The sequence below is a fragment of the Anarrhichthys ocellatus genome, unplaced genomic scaffold, assembly GCF_004355925.1.
Source record: "Anarrhichthys ocellatus isolate YVR2014 unplaced genomic scaffold, GSC_Weel_1.0 scaffold211, whole genome shotgun sequence".
In the NCBI taxonomy this organism is placed as follows: domain Eukaryota; kingdom Metazoa; phylum Chordata; class Actinopteri; order Perciformes; family Anarhichadidae; genus Anarrhichthys; species Anarrhichthys ocellatus.
The window spans coordinates 67,520-78,324 of NW_022280241.1; the positions used below are offsets into that span (position 1 = coordinate 67,520).

The 10,805-nt window shown below is 46.5% G+C and overlaps 1 protein-coding gene across 1 annotated transcript; it reads left to right on the forward strand.

Annotated features, from left to right (window-relative positions):
- The first annotated feature begins 279 nt into the window (after positions 1 to 279).
- On the forward strand, positions 280 to 8,890 carry LOC116400852 (NLR family CARD domain-containing protein 3-like). The gene is made up of 5 exons (XM_031878940.1): positions 280 to 363; positions 488 to 620; positions 916 to 1,032; positions 1,212 to 1,312; positions 6,029 to 8,890. Exons 2-5 carry the CDS (start codon positions 496 to 498, stop codon positions 7,852 to 7,854), a joined length of 2,169 nt encoding a protein of 722 aa, XP_031734800.1. The 5' UTR covers positions 280 to 363; positions 488 to 495; the 3' UTR covers positions 7,855 to 8,890.
- Positions 8,891 to 10,805: the final 1,915 nt, after the last annotated feature.

Here is a 10,805-nt window from a genome sequence, read left to right on the forward strand (position 1 = left end):
TTGTTGTTCCTCACAGTCTGGAACAGAAACCTTTACACACAAAGCTCTGATAGATTCATGTTCATCATTTAAACATAAAGATAATGCAGCAACATTTTGACCAGAACTCATTTTAATTCAACGTGTTCAAGCCGAGAGAGACGCTCATAAACACATCATCATACAAAGAGGATCTGTGTGAGCTCACAAACACACCCACACACTCCTACAGGAACAGCTGTTTCCTGTAAATGAAGAGGGGCGGAGCTACAGTGATCAGGTGATCCAGATGCATGAGAACAGGGAGGGAACCCTGATGTGTTCAGTCACAAAGTTCAGACTCCATTTTGAGTCACGGAGCAGAAGGAGAGAAGCTGAGGCAGGGTGAGTGTTAATCCAACATTTGATTGTTTTACTGTCACTGCGTGTGTGTGTGTGTGTGTGTGTGTGTGTGTGTGTTACTTCCTGCTCTCTCACAGTCTGTGTTACTGTTTTACTCTGACTTCAGATCAGAAGATGAGTGGTTGTGAGGAGGAAGAGGAGGACAGAGCAGAGTCTCTCGTCTGTCTGTCTATGAAGAGTGATCGCTCCAGACATGAACCTCTGTTCTTCAGTAAAGAACCTGGACCATCAGACACACAGTAAGAGAACTCAGTTTCACCTCTGACTAAGTGTTCTGTTTGTATATTTCATTTTTCTGATCGTTCTACTAAAATGTATTTGATAACTAAATGATGCATTGAACAAACTTTCATGAATGAAACTCTTCCTCTTCGTATCAGTGACGGCTGTAATGTGATCTAAGAGGACTAATACACACTTTGATCCTCTAAGTATTGACAGTAACAGCAGTTTGTGTATTCAGAGCTACTTGTCTTTGTCCTCAGAGGATTTATCAAAGATTCATTCTGAATGAAATCATGTTGGTGTTTGCAGAGTTCAGTCCAGAAGGAGAGCAGAGTCTCCAGGATCCGTCTGTCTGTCTATGAAGAGTGATCAGTCCAAACATGAACCTCTGACCTTCAGTAAAGAACCTGGACCCTCAGACACACAGTAAGACTGTAGTTACTGTGAACATGAACACACTCACATATTTCTGACCAAACTGTGAAGAATGTGCTTCAAATGTGTAAATCATTTCTCATATTTGACTCCAATCACTAAATGTTTCATCAGCTGATTAGAGTTCATGAAAGCAGGAGAGTTGAAATAAAAGAACATTTTTATTACAGACTGAACGCTGAAGAGACTCATGACTGTGAGGAGGAGCTGAAGTCCAGATCCAGAACCAGAGCTGGACTGCAGACAGCCAGTGAGACCAGAAGTGTCCAAAGTAAGACCGTCCATTTCTCTGCTGATCTCTTCATGTCTGGAAACAGGACGTGTTGTTTTAATGCAGAGACACTTGTTTCACTGCAATGATGTGAACACACGAAGGAAGAAGGTCTCATTGATTCATGATTAACCTGCTCAAATAAACATTTTAATAAAGTTTTTAGTGTTTCTGTATTCTCAGGGACTTCAATTATTATATATGAATGAATATCTCATCAACAACTATCATCTCTGTAAAGATGTAGAGGAGTAAAGTCCACTGACCAGAGAATGAAGTCTCTCTGTGCGTGTTGTCAGAGCTTCTCTCTTTGTTCACAGAGCTGGCCGGTCGCGTGCACGTGAGCGTGCATGTGAGCGTGCCTCACTGCTTAGCTCATGTCCTTTACTCACCATACATCGTTGTTTGAAGGCTCGTTGAATTCCTTTTTGTCTGTTAATCAAGAAGTTGCTCTGAGACATGAAGCCAATCGATGGCAGTGAGAAACACGACAACAACAACTCCATTCTATCAAAGTCAGGAGGCCCCAAAGAAAGTCTTTCCTAGAGCCCTGTTGTCTAGAGCCCAGTCTGGGTTAGCTCACAGCTGATAACGTGTCATCAAAGCGTAGCGTTACCCCTCAGCTAAACACTGTCAGACCTGCTGCTGCTGTTTAAACTGTTAGCACCGTTAGCTGCTAGCCGCCGGTGTTGAAGCTGGACATAATTAGAGGAGACCCAGACCGCTGGACTTTCGCTGCTGCAAACCTTCGGCAGCAAAGTCACACCAAAATGAACTGGATCCGGTTTACAATCAAAAAGTATTTAATAAACAAGAGAAGCTAGCACAGTTGCAAACTGAATTACTCTATCGATATCAATGTGTCCCGTGGGGCAGAGTCCTCACACGGCCCATTACATTACATTACAGTCATTTAGCAGACGCTTTTATCCAAAGCGACTTACAATAAGTGTATTCAACATCAGTTTTCGAGAGAACAACTAGTCACCAGAAGTAATAAGTGCATGTCCTTTCCTCAAACAAGCATCTAAGAGCATAAACCAGAGCCAACGTACAGTGCAGAAACAAACGAATGCAATAAGTGCCACAAACTAATATAAAAACAATAAGTGCAATAAGCTAGTATGAATACAGTACAATAGATGCTAAGTAAGTGCTAAGCGGAAGGGTAGGCCTTCTTGAAGAGGTGAGTTTTCAGCCTGCGCCGAAAGATGGGCAGCGACTCTGTCGTCCTGACGTCAGTGGGGAGTTCATTCCACCACTGTGGGGCCAGGACAGAAAACAGCCGCGACCGGGTCGATCGGCCGCAGGGACCTCTGAGCGACGGGGCAACCAGTCGCCCCAAAGCAGCAGAGCGAAGTGGTCGGGCCGGGGTGTAGGGCTTGACCATGGCCTGGAGATAGGAAGGAGCTGTTCCCTTCACTGCCCTGTAGGCTAGCACCAGAGTCTTAAACTGGATGCGGGCTCTTACAGGTAGCCAGTGTAGAGAACAGAGAAGGGAAGTTGTGTGGGAGAACTTGGGGCGATTGAACACCAGGCGAGCTGCAGCTTTCTGGACAAGCTCCAGAGGTCTGATGGCCGATGCCGGGGCTCCGGCAAGTAGTGACCCACTTTTTTTCGAGTGACCCACTTTGAACCCGGACTGGTGAGGGTCCAAGAGGTTGTTTTGGTGGAGATAGGAGGATAGTTGAGTAAAGACAGCACGTTCAAGTGTTTTGGAAAGAAAGGGTAGAAGAGACACCGGTCTGAAGTTCTTGACATCAGAGGGGTCAAGTGATGGTTTCTTCAGAAGGGGGTGACTCTAGCAGTCTTGAAAGCTGTGGGAAAGCATCCTGAAACAAGAGATGTGTTCATGAGGTGGATGAGAAAAGGAAGGAGTTCAGTCGCAATAGACTGAAGAAGAGGGGAGAGGATCGGGTCAAGGGAGTGGTGGGGCGGTTAGATGTAACAAGGTTGAGGACCTCATTAGGGGAGAGGGAAGCAAGATAGGGTAAGATGGGGCATGGAGAGGGGAGGGAGAGCTGTGGGGGAAGAGCTAGAGATGGTAGAGAGGGAGGACAGGGAGAGAGTGGACAGGGGGGCTGAGAGAAGGAGGATCTGATATCGTTTACCTTCTTGTCAAAGAAGTTGGCGAAATCGTCAGGGAGAAGGGAGGAAGTAGGAGGAGGGGGTGGGGGTTGGAGGAGTGAAGAGAAAGTTTCGAAGAGTTTTTTAGGATTGGAAGCAGAGGTTAGGATTTTGGAGCGAAAGAACTCAGCTTTAGCAGTAGATAGAGTGGTGGAAAGAAGAGCTTGGAAGTTAAGAAGGTCCCCCGGGAGTTTGCCTTTTCTCCATTTACGCTCAGCCTCTCTTAGACTCCGTCTGTCATTACGCACTGAGTCCGACAGCCATGGGGCAGGTGGGGTTGGCCGTGCAGGCCTGGAGGTGGAGGGACAGAGGTTGTCCAAAGAAGAGGAAAGGGTGGAGAGGAGAAGATCAGTAGCAATATCAGGGGATAGGAGAGAGAAGGCTTCAGGGTCAGGGAGAGCAGAGGTAACAGAAGATGAAAGATCAGCCGGGGAGAGGGAGTGGAGATGACTACGGGTAGAAACCATGTGGGTAGGTGGTGGAAGTACGGGGGGAGAGGAGAGGGAGAGGGAGTAAGACATGAAATAGTGGTCAGAGAGCTGGAGGGGACGGAGAGGAGAGGTTAGCAGTAGAACAGTGTCTAGTGAAGATAAGATCCAGCTGGTTGCCGGCCTTGTGGGTAGGAGGAGAAGAGGCGGGGTAAAGGTCAAAAGAGGAGAGGAAGGAAAGAAGCGGTTCTAATTTATCAGTCTGGATGTTAAAGTCTCCGAGCAGGATGAGTGCGGAGCCATCATCATGGAAGTGTGAGACTAATGTGTCGAGATCTTCCAAGAACTCACCAAGAGGGCCTGGTGGGCGATATACAACAGCAATGGTGAGCTTGACTGGATAAGTGACAGTAACCGCATGAAATTCGAAAGAGGACGGGGAGAACTGAAGAACCGAGACAAGAGTGTATTTCCATTTGGGGAAATTAGCAGGCCAGTACCACCACCCGGCCTCGCAGCTCTGGGAGTGTGAGAGAAAGAGTACACTTCTGACAGAGCTGCAGGTGTGGTAGTATTTTCTGGCGTGATCCAGGTCTCAGTTAGAGCAAGAAAGCTGAGAGAGAGCAAAGAAGCGTAGCCCGAGATAAACTCAGCTTTCGGCACTGCCGACTGGCAATTCCAGAGCCCCCCCGGTACCACTTGCTCAACATGAGCTGAGAGAGTAGGATAAATGAGGTTAGCGGGGTCACGGCACCTGGGAGTGACCCAATGTCTACGTGACCACCGAGCAGAAGAGAGGACCGAAATCGGATGCAAACACATGGTTTGAACAATAAAAATGAGGTAACTACACGTTCGAGAAGTCTTAGCTTGACGAAGTTGGGCTTGAAAAAGTCGCCTTGTTGCCTTTATTCGCCCTAGCCTTCGTTTGCCAGATGCTTGAAAGCTGACGCTTCCAGCCTACAGAAGTGCGTAAGGACAGCAATCTACTGATTGTCTGCCAGGAGTGCAAGCTCCTCCCTTGCAATTAGCAAAGCTATTCAGCAGCTGAGACTAAATCACGCCCCCTCAGACAGGCAGAAACTCAGTCCAATCACCACTGAGGCAAGCCTAAGTGGTCAACTACACAGAGTGGTAACGGCGCGAACTGAACCAAAAACCCTCTGGAACTATCTTATATTTAAAAGTCCCTCTCCGAAAGTTTAAATGTCTAGTATCAGCCTCTGTGATTGGCCAAGATTCAATAGCCCCTCCTGGCTTCGGGCAGTTATCAGCTCAGTGTTTGGTTGAAGTCGTCCGGACTCCTCCTCTGGTCCTGGTGGTCTCTGCAATGCCTGTCTCTTAATCCCTGTCTGTCCCTTGGCTATTCTTCACAGTTTAATACGTTCAATGATTGTCTTTTATGGCTTAACACTTCTACGGTAAACATATTATACATTTGATAAGTATTCTTGTGGCGTTTCCAAATACTTTGATACTTTTACAAGCATATATGGCATACCAAGTACTTGCTAACATTTTACTATCCACCTCTAGGGGTGCTATAAATCCGACTACAAAACACTTCTAAACCTAAATTCCTCACACCGGCTCAGCCGTCGCCATGTTGAGAGCCATGTGGAGTCAACAGAAACCCTCTGAATTCCCTATTTAGCACCTTTAACTCATGAAACAGGTGAGACTGACACAGGTGGAACAAATCTAGGTGGGACAGAGGATCACAAAGACAGGAAGTAAAACCAGACATGACGCATGAGAAAAGTGATCTTTCAAAATAAAACAGGAAACCGACCATTTAAAATCCCAGCACCATGACAGAGACGATCTCCTCCCTCAAACCAGAACCACGTCTGTAGCTACACTGACTGGATCAACACTGTCTGTGCTGGTGACCAGAGAGAAAGCTCTCTGTGTTCACATCTCACTACTTTAGTAGCTTCTAACTGAAAGTTACTTTAACTGATGAGTCCTCGTTTCTACCTTCAGATATCAGCCTGATGTTATTGTTTACTGATTGTTTTATTCATTTCAAAGCTGAGTTCACTTCCTGCTCATGAACAAATAAATGTAAGAGTCACTATGAAGTTCTTTCTGACTTCAGGAAGTGAAGATGACTTTCTAACCTTTACTTTATATGTTCTCTCTGGGTTCTCTGTTTCAGGAGATGGTGGTCTGCAGGAGGTTTTAGATGAACATAAGATCAGTCTGAAGAAGAGATGTGAATGTGTGACTGAAGGAAGTGATGAAACAGGAAGTGGAACCCTCCTCAACAGGATCTATACTGAGCTCTACATCACAGAGGGACAGAGTGAAGAGGTTAATACCCAACATGAGGTGAGGCAGCTTGAGACAGCTTCCAAGAAGAAGACCCTCCATGACACTCCGATCAGGTGCCACGACATCTTTAAAGCCTCAGCTGACCAACAGAGACGCATCAGAGTCGTTCTGACGAACGGCGTCGCCGGCGTTGGAAAAACCTTCTCGGTGCAGAAGTTCACTCTGGACTGGGCCGAGGGTTTGGAGAACCAAGATGTCAGTCTGGTGGTTCTGCTTTCGTTCAGGGAGCTGAACTTGATCAAAGATGAGCAGTACAGTCTTCTCCAGCTGATCCATGTTTTCCATCCAACATTACAGAAGGTCCCAGCAGAGAAGCTCTCTGTCTGTAAAGTTGTGTTCATCTTTGATGGTCTGGATGAAACCAGACTTTCATTGGATTTCATCAACAATGAGGTCATGTCTGATGTCACACAGAAGGCATCGGTCAACGTGCTGCTGACGAACCTCATCGAGGGAAATCTGCTTCCATCGGCTCTCGTCTGGATAACTTCCAGACCTGCAGCAGCCAATCAGATCCCTCCTACACGTGTTGACAGGGTAACAGAAGTACGAGGCTTCACCGACCCCCAGAAGGATGAGTACTTCAGGAGGAGGTTCAGTGATGAAGAGCTGTCCAGCAGAATCATCTCACACATCAAGACGACATCCAGGAGCCTCCACATCATGTGTCTAATCCCAGTCTTCTGCTGGATCACTGCTACAGTTCTGGACCACATGTGGACTACAGACCAGAGAGGAGAGCTGCCCAAGACCCTGACTGACATGTACTCTCACTTCCTGCTGGTCCAGACAAAGAGGAAGAAGCAGAAGTACCATGAAGGACATGAGACGAGTCCTCAGGAGCTGACGGAGGCTGACAGGGAAGTTCTTCTGAAGCTGGGGAGGCTGGCGTTTGAACATCTGGAGAAAGGAAACATCATGTTCTACCAAGAAGACCTGGAGCAGTGTGGTCTTGATGTCACGGAGGCCTCGGTGTTCTCAGGAGTTTGTACAGAGATCTTCAAAAGAGAGAGTGTGATCTTCCAGAAATCTGTCTACTGCTTTGTTCATCTGAGTGTTCAAGAGTTTCTGGCTGCAGTCTACATGTTCCACTGTTTCACAAACAGGAAGACAGAGGTACTGAAGGACTTCATGGGAGAAGAGGTACTGAAGGACTTCATGGGAGAAGACTACAAGTATTCATCTCTGGACGACTTCCTGCAGAGAGCCATGGAGAAATCCCTTGAAAGTGAAAATGGCCACCTGGACCTGTTTGTCCGCTTCCTTCATGGCCTCTCTCTGGAGTCCAACCAGAGACTCTTAGGGGGCCTGCTGGGTCAGACAGACAACAGTCCAAAGACCATCCAGAGAGCCATCAACAACCTGAAGGAGATGAACAGTTATGAAATCTCTCCTGACAGAAGCATCAATATCTTCCACTGTCTGATGGAGATGAACAACCTCTCAGTACATCAGGAGATCCAAGAGTTCCTGAAGTCAAAGAACAGACCAGAGAAGGAACTCTCAGAGATCCACTGCTCAGCTCTGTCCTACATGCTGCAGATGTCAGAGGAGGTTCTGGATGAGTTGGACCTGAAGAAGTACAACACATCAAAGGAGGGAAAACGGAAACTGATTCCAGCTGTGAGGAACTGCAGAAAGGCTCAGTAAGTCCAGATGTGATTAACTTTATGAATCAGTGTAGATCAGTAGTTTAGTTCTTCAAATATACAAACTATAAAATTCATATTATTATTTAAATAGTGTTCCAGTTGTTTAATACAAAATTATAATTCAGTTATATTTCATCACAGAGTGAAATCATGTTTCAGTTTCAGTTGTGTTTTCACTGTGAAGTTAATGAACTTTTATATTGATATAATTCTTCCTCTGTTCATCTTGCTTTGAGTGATGGAGGCACATGCAAACCTGCTGAAACAAATGAAGGACTTTAGAGGTTGTGTTTGAGCTTTTATCACAACATGTAGCAGTATTTTACAGTCATCACTTCATGTACTTTAGGTATTAATACATGTCTGACATCATCACACTGACAGGTAACACCTGATTATTTTAACTCAAGAGTTTAAATAAGATCTGGATCAGGCCACACCCCCTTCTTAAAATACGGACTTCAACAACAAGGACTAAGCAGCGATAGTTATTTCAGCCGTGATTGATGAAACGTTGTCTACTCAGAGGAATCCCCTCCTCCTCCTCTCCGGGGCGTTGAGAGCGAGTGACGCTAATAAACACAAATGATCCAGAAATTAAACTCCCACGAGTAAAAGAACACAGTATTACAATGAATGACAGAGTTCTTTAAGTTAACATTTAATTCTTGGCCCCCCTGAAGGTTCCTGTCTGGTCTTCCTGAATGGAACATCAGTCAGGAAGTATCTTTAACAGTTTCCATTGTTGCATCATCTGTTTCTTATTCTGACTCTCATCAGGATTACATTAAACCAAGATTATCTGATTTACTCATCTTTACTATTCAGTGGGTATAGAAGCACATACGATTACATATTGATATATGAAAGAAAATCTCTTAAAGGTTATCATCAATAAACCACAGAACTGACTTTAGGGCCTCACTTCCTGCTCTCGCTCTGCTGGAGGTGGAGGTGTGAGATAATATCAGAGTTAGTGCTGGCCGGTATACCGGTTTTAATTTCCCGTATGATATGAATTTTTCACACACATCACACCGGTGTACAGCCGAAACAACTTCTGTAACTCTTCAACAGGCAGCAGAATATATTGTTCGTCGCTATGAGCGCTACGGTCGGAGCTAGTTGTCTTAAGTGTATTGAGAGGGACCTCTAATCATGGTCATAACTTTATAACAACAATTAATAACCCACAACTAACGCTCTGTAACAGGGCAAAACACCACAACACAAGTTTGTGACAAATAAACAATTTGTAACACTAATAATTGTACATTTATAAAATTACACCACCGACCGGCATGCTGGGTACAACTCGCTAGCTAGCTAGCCCGCTAGCACAACAGTCTGTTAACAGCTGGGAGAGGCACCGTCGCTACAGTAACGTTACATTCACTAACAAGGACCACGCCAACAACAGTATGAGTTTTGAGAGGTTTATTACATAGTGGAACGATTGTTAGATTCAAGAAGCGGAAGGGGTCGAGGGATGAAATAGATGTAGGGTAGAGGGATGAAGGGATGTGGGGTAGGGGTTTAGGTAGAGGGATGAAGGGATGTAGGGTAGAGGGATGAAGGGATGTCAGGAAGAAGAAACAAGGAGGGTTTGTAGAAAGGAGGTTAGGCGATCGATGGGGGACCGTTGATGGCTGGCGGGAATGGGGGGGACTGGAGACTGTAGGGTGGGGGCCGTCTCTTCGGAAGCTCTGGCGGTGCAGAGTTCCCAAAAGATAGCTCCATAAAGACTGATGCCGATGGCCGTTTCTGGTGTCGTTCGGGTTGGAACGAACTTATGAGAGGCACGCGGGGGAAGACCAACAGTCACGTATCTTGAGGATGTGGTCGGAAATTCCTTTGCTTGAAGCGGTAGAGGCGGCGCCGAATAAACTCAGGGGGTATTCTGGATCGGGCCAAGATATGGCGAAAGTGGTGGTGAGGCCGAGATAGCAACAGGGGATCTTGCGGGGAGTTCGGCTGGCTGAACTTGAGCTTAAGTAGTCGCGGATGGGTTCGTATGGACTCGAGTACGAGTCTGGTCGGAAAAGGTAGATGGGTTGAGGTGGACCATATTGGTTGGTAATGCGGCATTTGAGGTGATAGACGACTGTGTCGGGAGGATGGATGTGATGTCTGACGCGGTGGCATGTCGGTACGGATGGAGTTCAAGGCGGTGAACTCAGAGCAGTCGAAAGAAGCTGGCAAGAACGTGGACTTTAATGCTTTGTCCCTGAAGGGATACTGATGACCTGAGCCGAGGGTGAGGATGCCGCAGGTGAGGAGGTCCGAAGTGAGGGGCAGCCGTTTAGGCGCTATATTCTGCGCTATTCCGAGTGGATGGCAATGGTCATTAATGGACCGTTCATGCCCCAAAAGAATGGCTACTATGACTAAGGGATGCGTTTCGTAGATCGCGGAGGAAGGTGTGGGGGATGAGAATTCAAGCGGCCAAGGACCGATTGTCACTGTAGAAGCCGTCGAAGCTGATCGAGGGTGCTGCGTCTGTGAAAAGCTGGATGTCTTTTGGCTTTCGGTGATGCGTTCGTCATGGAAGGAGATGCCGTTTCGGGAGGAGAGGAACTGGTGTCAGTTTAGCTCGGTTTACGTGCTTCATCAAGTGTGACGTGGTCATGGAGATTTGTAACGGTGGTGGCGACTAACGGGATGTGTGGCAAGGAGGATTTTGTTTAATCTATTGATTCTATTTATTTATTTTATCTGGTGGAGGAAAGCCGAGTGTTTAGACCGGGTGCTGGGTTTGAAGGCCATGGTTGAGCGTCTGGGCCTGCAACATACGCTGGCTATGTAATTAAATACTCTTCCGTGCCAGTGGGTGGCAGTAGGTAGCACAATAATGACCGTGGTGATTGAAACAGTAGGATTAAGTGATGCACCGAGAGGTTGCGGTGACAAGACGTTTGTCCGGATTCAGGTAAGCAAATTTTCAAGCTG